The sequence below is a fragment of the Tachysurus fulvidraco genome, chromosome 2 (assembly GCF_022655615.1).
Source record: "Tachysurus fulvidraco isolate hzauxx_2018 chromosome 2, HZAU_PFXX_2.0, whole genome shotgun sequence".
Lineage (NCBI taxonomy): Eukaryota > Metazoa > Chordata > Actinopteri > Siluriformes > Bagridae > Tachysurus > Tachysurus fulvidraco.
In genome coordinates, this window is record NC_062519.1 from 15,334,655 (window position 1) to 15,357,321 (window position 22,667).

Sequence of the window (22,667 nt, forward strand, 5' to 3'; positions counted from 1 at the left end):
CTGTGAATTTTTCTCAAGTTTGTAATACCGTAAAACAGTGAAATCACTCTGAAAATTGCCTTGCTTTTAAAATAAAATCACTTTTATCACGAGATTGATACAGCCTAGGCAGTGGTATGTTTGCATATGACTAGCTGGTTTTCAATGGAATATCTGCATTTTGTTAGGAACTACTGGGGCAATTCCCTGCCAGACCACCAGGGGGGGCACTAACAGGTGGTTTTGATCACTTAAGGGCATGTAATTTTCCATGAGTATTGTCTAATGTTTCTTGCACATGAGAGGTGGTATCCAGTAGTGGGAATGTCATAGTACAGCAAACATCAACCGTATGTTTGAACTCATTATTATTATTAGGAGCTTGTAGGATTATCTCAGCACAGTGAAAATTGTTGTGCTGTTAAGGAAGCGATGAAATGCACCTGTTTTCGGCTTTCTGGAGCATCAACATTTATGGATTCGATGATGGCTTCGAAATGGCCAGAGAGAAAGAGCGTTCTTACAGAACCCCCATCAATCTATTGTTGTTTAAAGAAATGAAAGCTATTCCATGTGAGAAACTGCCGAGGAACTGAAGAGATCTTACAAAAGTTGAACAGAAAACAATATATGCGATATGGTGCACGGCAAGACTCTGCAGGGGATTAAAACATCAGAGGCGCCAGTCTGACAAACAGACGCCTCAATAGTATTAACAAATCACGAGGGTTGTCTTCGCCAGTTCAGAGGTGATGTCAGGACAGTGGGTTTTAAAAGAGTTTTTAAAAAAACCTATTTTGATGACTGGCTAAAAAAAAAAAAAAAAGGAAATCGGCCAGCAAAGCCTACAGGTCACGTTGTGTTTTAATTCTTACACACAGAACACTATACAAACTAAAAAACACACTCAAAAAGAACTTCTTAAACAGAACAGAAAACAATGTATGACTCAATCTTCCGATTTCCATTTTAGCAAACAACAGTCATAAACCAACAAATAAACTGAAATCATTTGGAACACTCCAACACTGCAAACATTTTGGCGAGGTGTCATGCCACCGCAAAAAAAGTCCCATTTTTGTTATTCTCTTTTGTCTATTTACACAAATTGCGTAATTAAAATCTAGGCGTAAGTGTTGTGAGTAAATAAATTAACACATGGCACCCACTTGTTTTAATTGTGCCTTTTTAATTTGCTGCTGTATCTTCAGGTGACACGAGCGTTACGCCCTGCTGAAGAGAGAACACGGAAATAACTGATGATGGCGCCGTTTATTCTGATCTAATTAAAAAAACAAAACAAAAAAAACTAAGTGAAATCAAGCTGTGTTAATTGGATTTAGCTGCTGCGCTGCATGTGTGTATCTTTTGGGTTTTTTTCTGTTGAATATGTTGGTTACTCTCCTCATTATCATCTCAATTTGAAAGAGACTTCATGGGTTAGATCACAGGCACATCTATCTATCTATCTATCTATCTATCTATCTATCTATCTATCTATCTATCTATCTATCTATCTATCTATCTATCTATCTATCTATCTATCTGACCGTCTATCTATCTCTGTCTATCTGTCTGTATCTTTCTTTGTCTATCTATATCTTTATATCTTTCTATTTGTCTTTTTATTCATGTATATGTCTGTCTGTCTATCTGTGTCAATCTATCCATCCATCCATCCATCTATCTATCTATCCATGTGTTGTTAAGCTCCACCTCCATGAGATGGCAGCACTCACACATTCACTCTTATTCAACTCAAACGGTTTAGCATTTCTTCCTCTGGCTAAAGCTGAAAACAAACAAAACAACAGATACAACATCCCTCTGACTTTTGGCCAGTTATTCAGCCCACAGTACATGAGACAGAACTATGAATACTTTACATTATTCTGGTGTCAAAATAATGTCCTGTCATAACGAACACTATTAAAGAGACGGACAAAATTCACTGGATTGTGTTATAACGCTGTAATGATTGTGCACACATTTTCATGCAAGAATTGAGTGCAGGAGATGTCAGTTTGTTGGAGGATGGAGAGGAGACAGACAAATGGATGCACGGTATCTGGGCTCTCAAACGTCAGACACATCCCTAAATTGGCAAGAGAGTAGCAGCTGCACCTTGACTAAGACCCACGAACCAAAATAAAGTGAGGTAGTTCTTATGGCTGGCTGGTTATTATCATACAGTGCCGGTTGACTGTACTGTAGCTCCAGATCTTGCTGTCAGATCTTCTGACTTTCTCACACTTTTGTTCTGCAGATCAACACGTCAGACAGATTTCCGGTGCTGTTTAGTCTTTGTTTTTGCTTGAATGTGTCCTCTTTCTCAAACACACTCACAGATATACAGACATAATTATCAGGTCTAACATTGCTACCATATGTTTCTTCCTTGTTTCTTACTAAATTAAAAATCAGCAAAGAAACCTTATAGAAATTGTTTGGGCTACTGTACATATCATCCCAGGCATGAATCTCCTTGATCAATGCCTTAGAAATGAGATTAGGATTAATTTATTAGAAGTTAGGATAGGAAAAACTTTCTGCAACGTTAAGTACCGTACAGTAGGTTGCTTAAGCTCTGGAACATCGTACAAAACTCTGGTGTATGTGCTCAAAGCCTTTTTGCATAAAAATGTTTAAAACATGAACAAATACACCAATTAAGAAAGGTAGAGCTGTAGTTAAGTACATCCCTGTCGTGTCCAAGAAAATTCCAAAACTTGCTGAGATCAAGACAAGGCCAAGCCTAAGACCGTGTTACAACTGGGTCTAACTAAAAGTGTGATTTAGTCAAGATTTAGACTGAAAACCAATAAACCACTACACCATTATTGGGAACCTACATACACTATCACTATTACTACTGACATTAATGATTTAAAAATCTAGTACATGTTCATTACAAATATAAATTCAAATACTTGTTAATCTTGTTCTATGTGGTCTATGATGATGTACTGTCCTAATGATATTTTCTAATTATTTCCAACTGAACACTTCAATTAATTAATGAATTAATTTCATTGTTTTTTATGCAGTAAGACAGTAAGACCCTAACCTCTAATCCCTAAACTTTTGCATGCTTGCACGTTTTATGCACTTTAGCGACGGTCCCTAAAGTTTCATCCCTGTTTACAAGAAATATCCAAATGAATGGATATAAAATGTAATATTTTACCGCACTTAAAGAGACACGACGCTACCATATTGGTGCCAAACCGCAACAAGTCTCTGGGTTGTTAACAGAAATGTTTCATTACCTTTTAAAAGTTATTTCGTCAACAAAGTAATTGAAAATGCATCTTCCAAAGGTCTTCCCGTTTTTTTGTTTGTTTGTTTGTTTGTTTGTTTGTTTTGCCCGTGTTTTATAGCCTTATTTATTGTTGTCTTATGCTAATTAAGTAGCTAATATCAACATCACCTGCCTGCACCCACCCATTGTTAAAACTTCAACCAATCAACACAAGCCAAATATGACTGACGTGCATATAAGCCAATCAAACCTGAATATTGAATTAATCATGTTTCTATTAAGTTGAAGCCTATTTTCACCTGCCTTACAGAACATATAATCACGTGCATGGCTCTGAAAGGAATTACAGTATGTCAATACAAGTCAATACAGAAAATATACAGTCCTACAGCCCTAGAGAAAGAAACACAAAACTTGTATATGTAACACTGTGCTATAACAAAAGAGAATATTTAGCAAATACACATTTATTGTGGAGTTAGTTGCCCTCATGAATCTCATATTGTGCACTGTGGCTGTAAGGGACCAAGATTTACACAAATGAGCAGACAGCAGTACAGTATGTGAACCATATGTGTGAATGAACCTTCACTTAACCCTCTTACCATCACAAACACCTCCATATGAACTATTTAAATGGCACAGATCATGTGAAGGAAAAATACATTCTGTCTTAATTCTTTATTTACAATGCTACTTAAAAAGCCCTGAAACATCCAACAAACACTGAAAAACCTAAACAAATAAAACAAAAATTAGTAATGATTTAAAACAACCAGACTCTCATCGCCCTGGGCCAGTTGCCCAGATAGTATCTTCTGGAGCATACATCCCTTTGTTGATGCAGTTTTGGCCCCAAGCCAAACATCCACACTGGAGTCTTCAGAGTCCCCTGCGAATCTCCCTAGTGCTCTGCTATCACAGATAAGTGCAGACACCAAACCCCAGTGACTTCAGATCACCGGATGTCACCATGTGGCCATTCCCCTATGCACACGCTGTACGTCTTCTGTCACTAACAATTAGCATAATCTGCCCAGGCTAGATCCTTAAGGGAACAAGAGGGGAGTAGACTAGCAACAGGTGGCTCAACAAGGGTTGGATAGGCTGTGCAGTTCTTTTTTCCTTTCCTTTTCCCTTTTCAGTTGTATACAGGGCAATACAGGTTGACCAGCCAGAGAGACAGAACCCTCCCACCGAGTTGGAACCGTAACCCTAATAGTCGTGACGCTGCTGCAAATATCCACCCGCTGGAATTCCCTACTGCTGACAAGGTGCCAGGGGGCAGAAAGAAGAATCTTTTCTTCTTTCCATTACCCCCTCACCCTCCCTCCATCACTCCCTCCCTTATCTGATCTGTTCGTCCCGAAGCAGCACAGGAATACACAAGGGAAAATCTGGGAGCCGGACACCCATTCGAGGAGCACCTGACTCAGGCAGTGAGCTCAGCATGGGGGCTTCTCATGGGAAGAAAGTAAGTGAGATGTGATTAATGTAGTCTGTTTATGTAGTTATTAATGGAAGAAGGTAGCTTGCTCACCATGGCCTATATGTATGCATGACATGTAAACACAGAAGGCAACTGATAATAAAAATGTGTTGCACGAATGCATTTTGAATATAAATACATTGCAAATATCCAAGTACTTGATATAAATTCACATTTGTAATGTTTTAACCACAATAAGATCTATTACTCTAACTATAACAATAATAATAATATCAAAATAAAAAATATTAACATAATATATATATATATAATATATAATAATAACAAAGCAATTTTTATTCATGGGCACTCGAGGGTTTTTTTTTTCCGAATTACTTCATTATTAGTCACTATTCCTCCATATGTCTCCAAACCTCCACCATGTCTATCACAGTCCACAAATATTTATGCAATGAGGAGGTCTGAGTGTGTAAGCGGGGTGTGACGTAGTCGGAGCGTGATTCAGGAGCTGCATGTGACAGCTGACAGCTGCTCTTGAGTGGACTACTGAAGGATTATGGGACGTCTAAGCGGCTTCTTGTTATCTGGAAGATTTAGATCACGTTTGATTTTCAAGTTAATACTGGGCAGAAATGATCATTCCACATTAAAATGAAATTAATAAAATCTAGATTCAATCTGTAGATCTGAGATCATGTGTGAGCATGTGTTTCAGACTATTGTTCTGAAAATCAGTCATGTCTCAACAAGTGAATTTTGCTAGTAGAAGAACAATAGCAGTACTGATATCCTCAGTACACATTCCTTTGGGATCCAAGCTGTTCCAGGCCACTGCAAATGAGGCATCCTGAAAAAAAAGAAAGAAAAAAACCCCAGCTAGACCAAGTGCATTCGTACATATTGTGATATGTCAATATGCTGATAATTTAATTAAATTATTTGAGAAATACAGCAGGATTCAATTCAACATTGGACCAACTATATATTCGTGTTATATAAATGTTACAGGGTGTGTGGGGGAATTTTACTGGTTAAAATGGATACATATTTCAAGAAACTCTTAAGAAATGCACCCTTGTATTGGCCATTGATATAATAATTTACTTTAAATGCTAGACTGCTTCACCTAATGATCTATAGATTCTAATCGCAATTGATGGAGTTCCAAAGAAAGAGTATTGTGACTGAGGTCACGTACATTGTCAATGAAGACAAACCTGAATGATTTACTGCTACTGTAAAGGAACTGTGTCATGAAAGAATTGTTTTGTCCTTATTCCTGTCCCAATCCTTATAAACAGTTCAACAACGAATGCTTTTTAAACGATACGTTTAAAAAAATGTAGTTTAAACATTTCTTTGGACCATTATGGGACTTGTAAGACTTGGATGTCTTGTGTTGAGACCAATGTCCTAAGCCAAAAAGCAGGGGTATCCCATTTTATCCAGAAAGGGCTTGTATGGTTGCAGGTTTTAATTCTAATCTATTGTAGTCTACTGAAAGATCAACTGATTATGGTGGAATCAGTTTTAGCCCCTGCTTGATTGGAATGAAATCCCTGCAGAGACACCAGCCATTTGCGGATTAGAATGGATGAATATGCCATAGAGTCAGGTCCTAACCTCTAGAGCCTAGGACCGAATCCTAAGCCATAGAGAACAAGTATAAGAGTTCAGCTGTACTTAGAGTGCAAAACAAGTCCCAAAGTCCAGAGCCACAAATAATACAAGCTGAGTAGATACCACACTCTGAAGTGTTAAATATTTTTAGATGTGTACAGTCTGAGTCAGAGACAAGCTGGAGAGCCATAGTTGAGTCAAAGTATGTTCATAGACTCATATCCAGAGTCACAAGCTATAAAATCTTGGTTGAGTCCAGTGTCCGGTGTCATAGAATCTGGGTGGATTTCAGGGCACAGTCCATAGTACCAAGCTATAGAGTTAAGTCCGGGATGGATAGCTGTATAGTGCTTGTTAAGATCAGTGTCCTGAGCCAAAAGATGGCAAGTCTGGAGTCCCTATCCAATGTGTGTTCTATACTTAGAGTGCAATTCAAGGCCAGAACCCCAATACATGGAGTCTTGGTACTGTAGGTGCAGAGTACCAAGCAGGAAAGTTATTGAAGTGACAAGCAAACCAAGCCTGTTCTTTTGTGTAACGTCCAGAATACCAAGCTATAAAGTGTAATGTCCAGCGTACTGTACCTAGCAACTTAAGTTCAGTGTCCCAAGCCATAGAATCTTTCTTGAGTCCAGCGTTTCACTGCATTTTGAATATATCTGTTACATCTATCATGGTGTCAGCAACAGACACTCCAGCCATGGCTATACTGACCAGCCTAAGATTATAGCATGAAGCTTATTGAAGCAAAAATATATTCTACTACCATTCTCCATGCAAACATACTCGTATGTTTTTAGGATAGCAGTTTGTCGTCATACAGATTGCGGGAGTGCAAGGTTTTCACTGATACGACAAACCGAGACAAAGAGAGTGATTGAGTAGGCATCTAAGCAGCAGAAATAGAAGCAAGCATATACTGTATATAAGAGACACAAATAGTACTTTAGAAAAGAAGCAAATGAGTAAGCAAGCCATAGAGAGAGGCAAGAAGAGAGAGAGAGAGAGAGAGAGAGAGAGAGAGAGAGAGAGAGAGAGAGAGAGAGAGAGAGAGAGAGAGAGAGAGAGTAGTGCTACAGATCTGAAATGTCAGTACTGTAATTTCATCTGTGTGCCAGCTTCCGGGCAGCTTGGCATGAGTTGAATAACTCAGCTACCCCTCAGAGTGCTGGCACCCATCCCCACTCTGTGTGCCTCAATTATAGAAACTAAAATAGCAGCACAACATCTATTAAACTATTTAGGACAACTATTCAACTATTATATTTTCTAAAATGTTAAGGGTCAAATCATTCATATTTTGAGTTTATGTATTGTTTTAATGTCAATAGAAGCTATAATAATCATTTCTGTTTGTTAACGTTTCATGCATAGATTAACAAGGCCTGTTAGGGGGCGTTTGTAAATCGCATGTTTATAAAATGACCTGGGGGAATAGTGTATAGGTTTAAGGCAAGGGTTTGCAACAAGGTTTCTGATAGTCAGCCTGATATGTCCCTCTGAGAGACCCACACCACAGAGTCCAAAATGAGACCAGAGACCCAAGCCCTAGACTCCAAATTTAAATCACAATATCTGGCTGGAGAGTTTGAGATAAATACAGAGTCACAAGCTTTAAATTCTTGGCTGAATCCAGCGTCCCAAGTCAAAGAATCTGGGTGGATTTCAGGCAACTAAGCCATTGAATTTGAGTTTATATCAAGTCCATAATACCAAGCAATACAGTTAAGTCCAGGATATAGAGGTGTGGAGTCCTTGTTAAGATCAGACCTTATTAACAGTGACCAGTGTCCAGAGCCAAAAAGTTCCAATTGGGTCCAAAAACCAAACATGCCAGGACATTTGTCAAGGCCAGAGCCCCAAGACATAGAGTCTGGGTCAAGTTCAGAGTACCAAGCAGGAAAGATTTTGACGATTCAACCCGGAAAGTTTGTGAAACGTCTAGCTTACCAAACCAGAAAGTTTGTGTAACCTCCAGCATACCAAGCAGGAAAGCTATAGCGTAAGTGTAATGTCAAGTATACAAAGTTGGAAAGTTTATGTAACGTACAGTGTATTAAGCTGGAAAGTTTGTGTAATATCTAGAGTACCAAGCCCAAATGTCCTAGTTGACCCCAGAGTCCCAAGACATAAACTCTGGGTTGAGTACAGAGTACCAAGTCAAAAAGTTTGGGTTAAGATCAGAGTACCAAGAGTTATGAAACTAAACTCTGCAGGAAACTAAAGCTGTAGCACCACATCTCTGCTCTGTTTTTATTATTTCAGGACGTCCATGCTTCACTTTAACCCAAACCTTAAGCAGCCTTGATTAACATTCATCTGGCTAATATGAATGTTACATAAGTTATGTTTACATAAGTGGATTTCTAGTCAGACAGAATCCAATCCAAGTTTATCCCGTAGTTATTACTGCCAGGAGTGGTGTGAAAAATCTCAACAATTTTGGCCACTAACACAAGGAGCTGCTGTTGAGCTAATACTGACTGCCCTTCTATATTTAACCCAATCCCTCCTGCACTCAAGATCAAGTGCAGTGAAGCAGATTAGGCCAATCAAAATCCTCTCCAAATGTTCCACCAGACAACCTATAAATAATTAGCTCTTACCCTAAAGAAATAAGTGTTTATAATCCTGACTATCTGCAAGCAGATAGAATTTCTACAGCCTTTTGCCGTCAGTTACTTATGAATCATAATAAATATCGATTGATTTGATTTATAGTCCTTTGTAAGCAACTGTAATACACTACATTTGGTTCTTTCTTTCATTATCAATATATTATTACACCTCTAGGTCTCTTTTCATCACTTCTCACTTACATTATCTGACAGTAATATGCCAGAAATCTGAGTCCACTAACGTGAACTTTTTCATTTCATATGTTATGAATATTTTACCAAGCCAAAATGTATTATTCAAACATGTACGATTTGAAACAAGAGCAAAAAAATCCATTATTGTTTGATAAACCCTCATGAAATTTATACATATTGTATTATCAAGTCTGAACATTAGTTTCAATTTTACTTTGAGATCCAGCTTCCAAAACCATTATTATTTAATGAATTTTATTCCTCAAAAATGAATACTTAGTTGATACATAATATTTAATAATACATTAGTTAAAATGGAGTTTTATTCATTGTTCTAGATCTGTTAGATTGTCTTGTATAAAGTGAAATATATTTTATTATATTTTTATTTAAATATTATAATAATATGATGTAAAACTACATATTTTCAGTGTTCACTAATTTCATTCAATTATTCATTTTATTTGCTCTGTTTTATGTTTAAAAATGATGTCTTGGGCTCTTGAATAGACATTACTCTCTCTCTCACTCTCACTCATTTTCTACCGCTTATCCGAACTACCTCGGGTCACGGGGAGCCTGTGCCTATCTCAGGCGTCATCGGGCATCAAGGCAGGATACACCCTGGACGGAGTGCCAACCCATCGCAGGGCACACACACACTCATTCACTCATGCCACCGAGGCACAGGGAGAACATGCAAACTCCACACACACAAGGCGGAGGCGGGAATCGAACCCCGACCCTGGAGGTGTGAGGCAGACGTGCTACCCATAGACATTAGTTTCTAATAAATTATGAAATTGTAATAAAACATTTGGTAACATATTTAGACTTTCCAACCATAATATTGACCGGTTGCATCTTTTTAGCTGTTACTTTATTCTGCTTGCTGTAGTATACTGCTATAAGGTGGTCTTCAAGAGCAACCAAAAACTTTACGAGGTCTTGTATTGGCAAAATGATTAACTTAGGGAGGTTAATGATTGATACACTTTACACCGGACCGTGTCACACCCACAACCCAGTCGTTGGTTATTTTTCTGTATCGACATTCCCCAAAATGTTTCATCACTCAAATTCCTGAATCAGGGAATCATCTTTATGGTAGGACATTCATAGAAAAGTAGGCAGAGAGCTTCAGAAATGAATAACTTACTACAAATGCACAAGAAATCATGATATTTCTTCCAAAATCACTATGCTTTGAAATAATAGTTTCGACCAAAGCACTTCAAAATAGAGCTAAAAAGAAGACTTGAGATATAGAAAAACATGAATTTTAAAAACTGAAAAAGTACACAAAGATAAAAAACAAGATTTACAATAACTGAAAAAATGCATAGCTATATACATATATATATATATATATATATATATATATATATATATATATATATATATATATATATATATATATATATATATCACATTGACATACAGCATCAGGTGATTGTCTCAGATAGCATTTTCTGTATTTAAACAGAGCGTTTTTCTCACTTACAGGTATCAGATGAATCCCTATACAAGGCTGTCATCAGAGATATATTCACTGTGTTGTTTAAACAAAGCATCTCTAATGGAACGTCCATTATCTATAATAGCGGCTTCTCTAATTATCTTGGTGTATTCAGATAAAAGACTACAAGGATCATTTAAAAGTGTTTTGTCCGTCAAAGCGCTGCATTGTTCTGTTCTGTTCTGTATTTTCAAAGTACAAGATTTCCTTACATTTTTTTCCCAGACACCTGATGTGCTATAGGCTTTAGAGAAAGCTCTGATCCAAACTTACAGATCTTAATAACTTTATAGAACTGCGAATACACACGCATGCACACATCTAATACGGCGTAGGATTGAACACAATGCAGAACACTCTGTAGGAGGTTTTTTTTCTTGTCACACTCACACACCCTGCTACAAGCCAGCTGTACCCAACTAACACAGATGGTGTGTTATATCACCCACAAACACTTTCACACACGTGCACACACACACACACAAACAATGGTGGTGTCACTTTAATACATTGCAATACTGTATAGAGATATTCAAACCTGATTGGTTCGAAGCTGTTGATTCATTTTCAGCACTTCTTTTCACAGATGTTGTCACAGGTTTCCATCAACGGCCTTGTTCTGACATGTTATTATTACTTTTATTAATATACATGGATACATTTGTTCAATAAATCCAATAATAAATTAAAAGAATTGACATTTTTGCTGATGGTCCGACAAATACTTCACGTTTAAGTATATCAGAGAGCAAAAATACTTCAAAGTAAAGAAGAGGTTAGGATTTTGCTTTGCTTTTGCTTTACAAGGCTTAATTTCTTCATTTTCGGTGAAAACTTAGCACTAATCTGAAGAATCATATGTTAACTCAGGAGGCAAGAACTGAACTTTGACAACAGGGAGTAAATAACAAATACAGTACAGCACACTTACATTAAGCTTACTATTAACTTGAACCCACAGTGATTCCAGATTATGACTAATTTAAGCTAGAAATGTGGCATTAAACGTGAAATTGCTTTAATTAGTTTCTTTCATTTATTATTAGCTGGCACATTTTTTTTTTTTTTTTTTTTTATGTAACATGAAGGATCGGTTCACACTTTGTCCACAAGGGGGCAGCGTTGGCTCAGCAACCGAGAAAGCGTCAAACTAAGCGTCAAACCAAGCTATGGGGTCCTTTAATATAGTTCCGGTTGTAACATTAGGTATATTATCTATATTAATATAGCACTTGTGTATATCAGCATGTGATTGTTTATATAATAACAGTATATTATATACTGTAAGTATTGTGTATATTCACAAATATATCAAGATCTTTCTCTGAATTACTTTTAAATACAATACTGTTATAATGTGGTTGTTGTGGTTGTGGTTGTGGTTGTTGTTGTTGTTGTTGTTGTTGTTGTTGTTGTTGTTGTGGTTGTTGTAGTTAGCCAATACACAGGGTGGCTGAGAGGAAATGAAAAACATCAAGAGACCAGATAGAGAGATTGTGAAATCTAAACAAACGAGTAGATGATTTTAAAATCAACACTAACCATCCAATCCCATAAAAAAATCACGTACTGTAAATGCTGCTTAAAAGACCATTAGTGTGGATCTTTATGCACAAACCTACACATACACACACGCATGCACAAATCCACACATCTGCACATAAACATCCTGCTTATACAAGAGCACACAAACTCCTCATTTGATGTCATGGCCTCCAGAGGTGCAGGAAAGTTACCGTTTCTTTCATCTCATCAGGAGAGATCATTACCGACTCTATCCTTCCTCTTCTGACTGAGAAGTTCCCCCACAGACAAGCTTTAAAACTCATTACACCCACCAGGGGACTGGGGGACTGTCTGCGTCCTTCCTTCTTCTGTTATTAGAATCTTGATATTTATATAAAGATATCTGCATGTATTATACTTTACATACTGTATCATCATCGATCTCTATTCAGTACAGTTCAGGTTCAGGTTCAGGTGTAATGCCTTAAACCACTGATCCCTGCTTGTGTTCTCTGTTCAGATCCGTGAGTAATTAGCCGGCTGCGTCCCCTTCCTTTGCATGGCCTCGGCTAATTGTGCATGTTGCCTGAGAAACCCGAGAACCTTCAGCTTGAGACCAGAGCGCTGGAGCATGGCTGAAATCTATAAAAAGCCTTTTTTGTTTGCTACTTATTAGCGAGATGCAATGTCGCCTGCGAACGCCTGTTTTCCGAACAGAGTAAATAAAACATTGCCAAGATCACACAGGGACAGGAGAGGAAAGGTCAGGTGGCCACAATCTTGTAACTGGACCCCGGACGGTGGGCTATAGCGTCTAGGTTGCCTTGTGGAACAATGAGGTGTTCTGGCTGGCGTCACGCTTTACCGTTTTTGGAGACGTGAGATTGCTTTGGCCGGCGTTTTCATTCTGCAGCTTACTGCAGAGAGCAGCTTTGATTTCACATCAGCTGTGATCAAATACCGATGTCATAAACGATATCAAATACATTCATTTACAAGATATGAACATACATACCGCTTACTCTGGTTCCATATTTTGCATGTATCCAGTGATTGATATATGGTCTGTTTCTTCCTCAACCTTCAAACACGTGAGTTTAATGTAATCCTATATGAAAACTGACAGCAATGTAGAGAGAATTCGGGTTTTTAAAAACCACGGACCTCAGCATTTTTTCATTTACCATTGACCACACAAAAGTGAGTGAGGCAGGATGCAAGTGTGTAAACCCAGCATGTACTTTATTATAGGGTCAAAAAACAGACAGAAAGCATCAAAGAAATATCCAAGTGAAAATTAAGGAGAAACTTGGGAAACATGGGACACGGAAACTGGCAAAACAGCTCAGATATGACATCACTGATAAGACTTCATAAAAAAAAAAACAGCAAATACTAGCTACTGTAACACAGAACAGGTGATCACCATTAGGTAACACTCCAATGACAAAGCATTTAACACCACATGGAAATATAAACAAAAGCAGATGAAGCGAGCTCGAAATCGAAAATAAATTTGTCCCGGGGGGAAAAAGCAACAGCATATCTAGCATTAAAAACTAAGACACCAAAGCTAACGACTGCTCACTTTTTTGATGCCACTAGACATCGAATCTCTTCTACTCTGGACCTTCTGATTCATTTACATAAGCAAATAATACTAAAGCATGCTATAAAAGTGGATTTATACTCTAAAGCCGATTACAGGGTGCAAAACCTAGCATACGATACATGCTCCAGCTCTAATTGAATAAGGGAAAAATCAATCGGTTGTCATTTTGCATCTGTCAAGACTTACAGTAAATCTTCATTTGCACCATGACGGGCCCTGGCTCCTCGCGATCGAGCTGTGCGTAGCTCTTCTAATTACAGATCGACTCTCGGTGCCCCTAAGCTCATTGAAATCTGTTTGCCTGGTTATTACAGAAGGGCTTTGTATCTTACGCCCTCGTAGCTAGCCTCCGAGGCTCATAATGCAGCTCAAAGCCTTGAGAAAACATGCAAATCATCTTTAAAAACAAGAAAATGGAGTGAGTATTGTATAATTGTTTATGTATAATGGGTTTGTTCTTATGTGAATCAGGGCCTGTTTTGAGAAAATGGGTTTCATATTGACTGTAAAAATTTTCAGGTGGTAAATATGTGATTGTTGCTGTTTAAAATGGATGCAGTTGAGTCAGGAAAAAAAATATGTTTGTGTTGCTATTGAATTGTCGTATCACTATAATTGCCCAGATTACAATGTTTTATATCAAAATTGACTTAACAGAAGTCGGTCTATAGGTGAATAGCTCTCTAAACAACTTGCTATGCCGCTGCTGAAGCCTTATCATTGCCTCTCATTTTGCAGCATTATATTAGTCTTGTGTGATATTGTACTTCAGTCCACATTTTCTAGCCCACAGGCTTAACAGTAGAGGCTGGTGTTTAAAGACAGTACAGAAAAAATCTTGGAGGCCTGAACAACATAATACACAAGGGCTTTTTTACACAGAGCTTAACCCCAGGAAGTAGAGGATAAGCTTCTATTAGCATGGCTTTTGAAGTCACGGTGCCAAACATGTACCATGTGAAATGATGCAGTGTAGGAATGTAACATCTGGATGATAAGTAACAGACACACAATCAGAAAATAAACAGACATCTGTACAGTCCCGGGATTTGCAGCGTTTGACGTAAAAATAAAAAAAAAAATAACGTGAAATCGTGATAGAAAACATGTCAACTGGAACGAAGTGGAGTTTTTACATTTATGGTCAGAAAAAGTCAGGACAAACCAGACGGTACGTTCAGAAATATGCAAATATGTAAAGAACTGACTGAAAATGTTTTAGAATCTGGATATCAATACCCAATCGGGCGCAGAACAGCTTGACAACATTACGTGGCATGAAAGTGTGAGATTCAAAGCGGCCGTGCGCTATATTTATCCAGTCATGTTAGCTAATACACAAATATGGAGATAAGAAGATTCATTCAGGGTTTAGTATAGTGTCCAGTCAGATTTATGAGATCCAAGAACCGGGATTAATTGTTAAATCCAGGTAAAATATGAGCATTGTGAAACGTTAAAAAGGAAAACCCAGCATTCTGTTTACACAGACTACAGCAAAACAAAACCTGGGAGGAAATCAGAACAAAGTCACACCTCCCTGTACCCTTCCACATCTCCCAGAACACCTTCAACATCTGCCACTACATGTTGTATTAGTCTTTTCAATCATTTGGTTCTAGCACACAGTACAACTCTCTTCTAAATATTGCTAGCAAGCTTTTTATTCTAATATTACAGCGTCCCGATACGCCGTACCCCTAAACTTCTCTTCGTTCTTTACATGGAGCAAAGGAAGTAATATAAGACAGTAGACGCCTTGTGTAACAGAGGCACCAAGCATGAGCAGGTTTCTCATAGCAACCGCTAAGCAGCACCAACAATATCCATTCATGCTGGCCATCTAAAAGAGTTTTGGCCTCCAGCTAAGGCCCTGAGGCCTTGAGCTTTATACAGCAAGAATGCCTGGGAAAGAGAGAGCTATGGGTTGTTAGAGAAGGACAAGAACATGCTTTGCGTGCTTTTGTTTGTTGGAACTTGAGAACAAACCTCAGCCTGAGGCGGCAAGGAAATATATTGTAATCAAAGATATAAAGGTCACAAGATGGTCCGGGGATGAGAATATGAGAAAACTTTTTAATTTTGGTCAAATTTATAGACATATAGATAGAATTTCTATACACACCCTCTGCTTTCAAGAGGGATGTAAAAGTTAGCTTTTAACTGCTCATGGAAAAATCAAATAAAGTGCCCATACATGACCTAAGATATTCAGTGCATTATTTATTAAATAACATTAATTACAATACATGTAATGTCTCAAGTTACGTTAAAGTAGCTATACACCTTACATCCTTCCCTTTCATGTGCTTGTGAGACTCCTTCCACATAAATAAACACCTTTTAGTCTGTACATAAGGTGTGTCCATCAAATTTCCTGTGCAAGTTGTTATTTTTATTTAAAAAAAATTATAAATGTAGTATCATAATTGCTAGGATACTACTGAGTCAGCGTTCACCGACCAATCAGAATCAAGCATTGAGGTATAAAGGTACAGTATATTCTAAGCTTGTATTCTGGCCTAGTGGCGAACCTGGTGTTTCAGAGGTGACAAACTGACTGGACATGTTCTGACAGTTCCAATATCGTGTTTCCAAACTTCCATACGTTTTAGGTCAATGAAAATGAAAATTCGCACAGGGACAAGAATCAGAGGTGGTGAAATGAGTCATCTGAGAGCCTCTTTAATAAAATACCGGTTCCGCTTTAGGGTTCTAAGATTTGTGGCTACACAGATTTCATCACTTATTGGCTGAACCATTTACTGTTCTACAGGGAACCTCTAACAGAGTCATAATGTCACATAATGCCTTGATGTCATGTAATCTTTTCATTATAAATTGAAGATTAAAGTCTTGCACAATGACAGAGTGCCGTGTAAGGGCACCGAGATCCTATTATGGAGGGTATTATGTAACAGTTAATTGAATTGAAGTAGAAGAGAGGACCATTAAAGCCCTGAGGTAACAGCTGGGATTTAGATATAAAGCCTGTGGTTATGAATAGGAGAGATCTGAATCTGTAGATCAAAGTGTGTACATGCACCGATAATCAGTTACACAATATAGCATGATATTTAACACACAATATTGTTAGCCTGGTCCGTATGGCATACATGAGGATAGCTGATAGAGCTGTGAGAGCAGGTATTGTGTAATTGTGTTAACTTATCGTATGTAGTATTGTACAGTAGGCAATCCAAAAACCATAAAACTAAAATTATCCTTAATCATAAAGTGTCACGGATGCGGGGATAAAACAGACCCAAATGCAGGATAGCAAAAAGAAAACAGGGTTTATTAACTAAAAACACGAAACAGGACAAAGACAACACCAGACACGACTAGAACGAAGACAACAGAAGACAACAGAGGATGACGCGCTGCTCAAGGCAACGCGGCTCAACTAAATACTAATAACATCAGACACATAAGGAACTGGTGTGCAGAGGCGGGGAGGAATAGACAAGGGCGGGGTAGACACGTGACACAAAACATAAACAAAAGCACGTGGCCAAAGTCTGGGCTGAGTCCTGACATAAATTGAGGGTCAAAACCAAGAAAGACTTTGCAAAAAAACACAAAAGCTAATGAAGAGATAAACACAGAACAGGTGCTAATATTAGGATAACAAATCACTGAAAGTACAGAAGCAGAGGCAGGATTAGAAACAGAATGAAGGCATGTAGACAATTATAAGCAAACGTAAATGTTCAACTGAAAGTACTGAGAGTGTGGATTTGTGACAAAATGTTCACATTTATGGTAGAATTTGTGCCCAAGAGATAATGACAGAGGAAAAAAATTTAATGTTTAATGTAATGATAATATTGTTAAGAGCTATAAAAATCTGGTCAGTTGATAAGTGACATGAACAGATAAGATGTCAGTAGTAAAAAATGTTTTCAATGTTTCAACTATTCTGGAAATTTCCTTTTAAAATCTCCAAGAGAATCTAACATGAATTTCATGAACGAAAGTATGAATTGACAAGAGTTCTGTTTCTCTCTCTCTCTCTCTCTCTCTCTCCCTCTCTCTCTCTCTCTCTCTCTCTCTCTCTCTCTCTCTCTCTCTCTCTCTCTCTTTCTTTCTCTCTCTCACCAACAGAAGGCATATAACATTGAGCAGCAGAGTGTGAAAAGTGGAAAGCATGTCAAAGGCATGGGTAAGTCTGCACTCATGTTTCTTCCAGAACAATAATGGCTCTGCGTCGTGGTATACGCCGGGCCCACTGAACCATAATTCTCTGCTTCACAGTCTTTTGTACGCAATTTTCAGAGAACTCACTGCTCTTAAATAAATAGCTACATACCGTAAGTACAAAAACATGCAGACGAGTTCCAAAGAAAGTTCTAGAAAACGTTTCGTTTTATAGAAAAAAAGAAAGTAGAAGCTCAAACTCCATACAAAGTGGGTCGAGATGTCAAGTTTCCAAGTTCAGTGGAGTTACTAAATAATGCAAAGGAGTTACTGATTAATATATTTTAAAAGTACCTGGACTTTAAACATCTGTATATTTGTACTGTTGGTATTCAAGCATAAGTTTAATATGTTTCGGTCTCACCATATATAGTCGATACTATTAGATTGTTAAGATAGAGTAAACAAACAAACAAATAAATAAATAAGATTGGACAATCCAGATTCCAGTATATATATCCAGATTTTTTACTCGTACAGCAGAACTCGAATTTGCATACTAGAACATGATTGGCTCATGGCTGTTATGATTGTAAAAAGTCAGATTTCTCTATTTTAGCTGCTTTGTGCATGGAAGAAAAAAAAGAAGCAACTAACTGAGAGTTTTCACACTTTTTCCAAGAGGCACATGCATTAATTATCATAATTAATTCCCAAATAATTCTATCACTTATAAAATTAAAGAGTGACCCTGATCCTACGAAATATTTACGCAAATTCCAACAAATTGGGACGATGTTGTTCTGTAAATTCCTCAATCTAGCAATTTCTGTAGCCAGCATAAGATGATTGGGTGTGTACTATAAGAGCAAGTGTTGTGTGTGTGTGTGTGTGTGTGTGTGTGTGTGTGTGTGTGTGTGTGTGTGTGTGTGTGTGTGTGTGTGTATGTTCCTAAATGTTAATGATAATGATGGAATTGATGGCCAAAATTAAATATCAGCGATTGCTTATTAATCCCCCAATAATCCCTTTCCCTACCTAGAAAGGAGACTGAAAATAAAAGACTCAAGAGTGAGAAACAGAGAGTCAGGGGGAGTGACAGAGTGTTTTGCTGTGTGTGTAAAAGCAGAGGGAGGGCCCTGACTGTGGAATGCCCAGCGAATCATGTGACTGTTTACATCTGAGAGGAAACCGAAGAGAGAGGCACTAGTGTGTGAGCCGCTCAGGAGAAACGGCCTGTGCACGCCCACATACGTACTCACACGCAGACATGTAGGCTCTCCGAGCACCCCACACACACTCATACACACACACCCACACACACACACACAGGAAACAGAAACATAAGGATGGATCAGCGATTAGGAGCTGGTGTGTATCCTGACAGTCCTCCCAGCAGACCCAGAGATGTGCTGGTCAAATCAGGTAAGATGATCTACTGCAAAATAACATCCATCATACTGTAACTACCCAGATTTACAGAGATTATACTGAAAAAGTGGTGAATTGATGGAATTTGTTTGTGTTCGAGGTCTAAAAGTTTTCGTGAGATGGGTCTGTCTGTATGAGTTGACTTTATGCACAACTCCAGCAAAGCAGATTGCTCTTAAATTTCTGTGGATTATACAAAAACCTATACATATACATAATATATATATACATATATATGTATATACATATACATATATATACTATATATACATAACTGTACATATATTTGGATCACAAGCACAAGCTCGATCATTTAAACATTCATTCAGATGCAACATCTTCAGTGATTTTTCTCAGCATATTTGCCCAAATGTTATTTTCCCTCGGGGCAACAAGCAGGAAATGAGACTAACAACAAGCACAGGATGCTGAAGGCTGTCTATCAAACGGCTTTAATCGCATAACAGAGAACGGCGAACGTTATGAGATTTCAAGGGTTTTTTAAGATGAGAATTCAACGTGTTAGCTTTTGGGTTTGGTTGCTGCGGTGATTTCGAAGCCACTGAGTCGGTAAAACCTTTGCTGAGTACATCAGGGAACAGTTAATCATTACAATCCATGTGAAGACTTCACAGAAAGAGAGGTCAAGCATAGCTTTCTTAGTGCTATCACTACATGAACTCCAGGATTCACACAAAACACTTGAGATGATGATATACATTAACAAGCATAGATTTTTTTTCAGCACTATACTTTATTAAAGTTTCATTTTGGTCTCGATTATCATTTTGTACTGACCTTATTTAATAGCTGTTGCTTTAATTTATGCCCAGGGCATGTTTACTTTTGGAGAAGAAGCACAAGGTCCACGTAGACTGCTTTATCCTGTAATGGGTGACCCTAATAAACCACAGTGAGCAAATTTACACAGCTATCTGGAAGTGCTATCCGTGTCAACACGCCTTCCAATGCGAGAAAACTGCTCCTTTTTAGAATTTAAATCCAAAATATGATACCGTGAAAATTTCCAAAGTGCCTAAACTTTTTTCACTGTTTTTTTTCTATTTTTTTTTTACTTTTACCTGAAATCCATCGATCAGCCTAGTAACTGATTCACAACTACGAATTATTTGAAACTACCTTTAGACCCCGACGCTACTGTTATGTGTTATGTAATAAGACAGGAATATAGAATGGATATAATGAAGTTATATACAAGATGTTTATTTAGCATTTTTTTGGGAGGAATCTCAGCGGTTCAATAACAGTGAGAGTTAAAGCTGTAACTTTTCCAAAAAAACCTTTTCCTGAAAGGTTTTCCAACACGGGAACATCCTCAGGGTTGAGAAGTGATTTCTTGAAGAAACTTAAAGAAAGCAATAAATCAAAGTTTTTGTCCTTAATTTGGCAACATGCAAAAAAAAAATCAATCGATTCTGATTACGGAAAAAGAACATGAACTATTCCTGACAAACTCGGAAAAAGAACATGAACTATTCCTGATAATCTTGGAAAAAGAAAATGAACTATTCCTGATAATCTTGGAAAAAGAACAGGAGCTATTCCTGATAATCTCGGAAAAAGAACAGGAGCTATTCCTGATAATCTTGGAAAAAGAAAATGAACTATTCCTGATAATCTTGGAAAAAGAACAGGAACTATTCCTGATAATCTTGGAAAAAGAACAGGAACTATTCCTGATAATCTCGGAAAAAGAACAGGAGCTATTCCTGATAATCTCAGGGAAAAAACGTACTATTCCTGATAATCTCGGAAAAAGAACAGGAATTATTCCTGATAATCTCGGAAAAAGAACAGGAACTATTCCTGATCTTTAAATTGGCGAGTGCTAATGGAACTGTGACAATTCAATGGTCTGTTGTTTATCAGTACTAAACTAGAATAAACCTGATCCTTTATTTGAAGTAAAACAACACAGGTTAAGTGTGTATAGAACATGTATAGCATGTCTATAAAACATTAATAATAATAACGTGGGAATAAAATTTGTTTTCAAGTGGGTTGGACTTCATTAACGGTGAACAAACTTTCAGAAAATGCTGCCTTCACTTAAATGGAACCCCGGTCATGAGAGACAGTGTGTGAGTTGACTGATTTTATCATGTAAGGATGTACTTAAGTGGGGGACATAATCAGCGATAAAACTAATAATATAAAAGTCTCAATTTTTTTAAATTATTCATAGTAATCACATTAAATTCTCTGTGATGAAGTCTGCTAACACAAAGCTTTGGTTGCTAGGCAACATAAGCAGAAATGAGAGTCTTCTATGGAGAAAATAATGTTTTTTATTGGTTTAAGACAGAGGTCTGTGTGTGCGTGCGTGTGTGTGTGTGTGTGTGTGTGTGTGTGTGTGTGTGTGTGTGTGTGTGTGTGTGTGTGTGTGTGTGTGTGTGTGTGTGTGTGTTCAGAATTTTATAATGAGGCTCAGCCAATTACGTTTTAGAACTATAGCTACTCATGATATATAAATCTACTGATTTTGAAAACTGTTTTATTTGTTTGTTTGTTTGTTTGTATTTTTTTATTTAGCTGTGGATGGTGTTGTGCCTTGCTCAGGTTTTTATACTTTTTGGTGCAGTTGTGGCTCAAGTGGTTAAGGCTCTCGGTTGTTGATTGGAAGGTCAGGGTTTGAGCCCCAGCACTGCCAAGCTGTCACTGTTGGGCCCTTAACCCTCACTGCTCCAGGAGGCGCTGGATCAAAGCTGACCCTGTGCTCTGACCTCCATCCTCCAAAGTTGGGATATGTGAAAAAGGAATTTCACTGTGCTGTAATGTTTATGTGACAAAAAAAAGACTTCTATAATTTTTATTTCCAGCCTCAATCCTGTGCGTTGCCAAAGGTCAGCTTCTGGTGCCGAGTAGAGTATGGGAAATGAGTCGCCCCACAAGTGCCACTCCATCTCTCTCTCTCTCTCTCTCACACACACACACACACACACACACACACACACACACACACACACACACACACACACACACACACACACTCACACACACACTCTCTCTCTCTCTTCCCTACCTCATCATTCCCCCCTCCCTTGGGAGGACAAATTCTGGGCATCCCCATGACAACAGCCAGTTGAAAACAGCCCAGATTGTATGCAATCGTAGGAGGAAATAAAGTGCATGGAAAGTCTTTAAAGAGCCTCCATGTGTCAGCAGCGGTGATAATACTCTCTACTAAACACTAATAAATCATCTCTCACAGCATGAACAGCACTCACAGTAAGTGACAGTAAAAGGGCAGAACAAGTTTAACCCTGAGAAGTCTGTACAGCGCCTACGAATCACTTTTTTTCTTCTTCTGAATA

General features: G+C 37.9%; 1 protein-coding gene across 3 annotated transcripts in view; it reads left to right on the top strand.

Moving 5' to 3' along the window:
* The first annotated feature begins 4,486 nt into the window (after nt 1-4,486).
* Nucleotides 4,487-22,667, top strand: part of si:ch211-236d3.4 (protein FAM107B) — a 29,680-nt gene continuing 11,499 nt past the window's right edge. Inside the window, exons 1-3 of one of the 3 annotated variants that reach the window (XM_027176453.2) lie at nt 4,701-4,715; nt 17,869-17,926; nt 19,028-19,326. In XM_027176453.2, the coding sequence (XP_027032254.1) occupies nt 19,251-19,326 (76 nt within the window). In that variant the 5' untranslated portion in view covers nt 4,701-4,715; nt 17,869-17,926; nt 19,028-19,250. Of the gene's footprint in view, nt 4,716-17,868; nt 17,927-19,027; nt 19,327-22,667 lie in introns of all 3 variants that reach the window. The other 2 variants (XM_047810275.1, XM_027176455.2) reach the window with 2 other exon arrangements.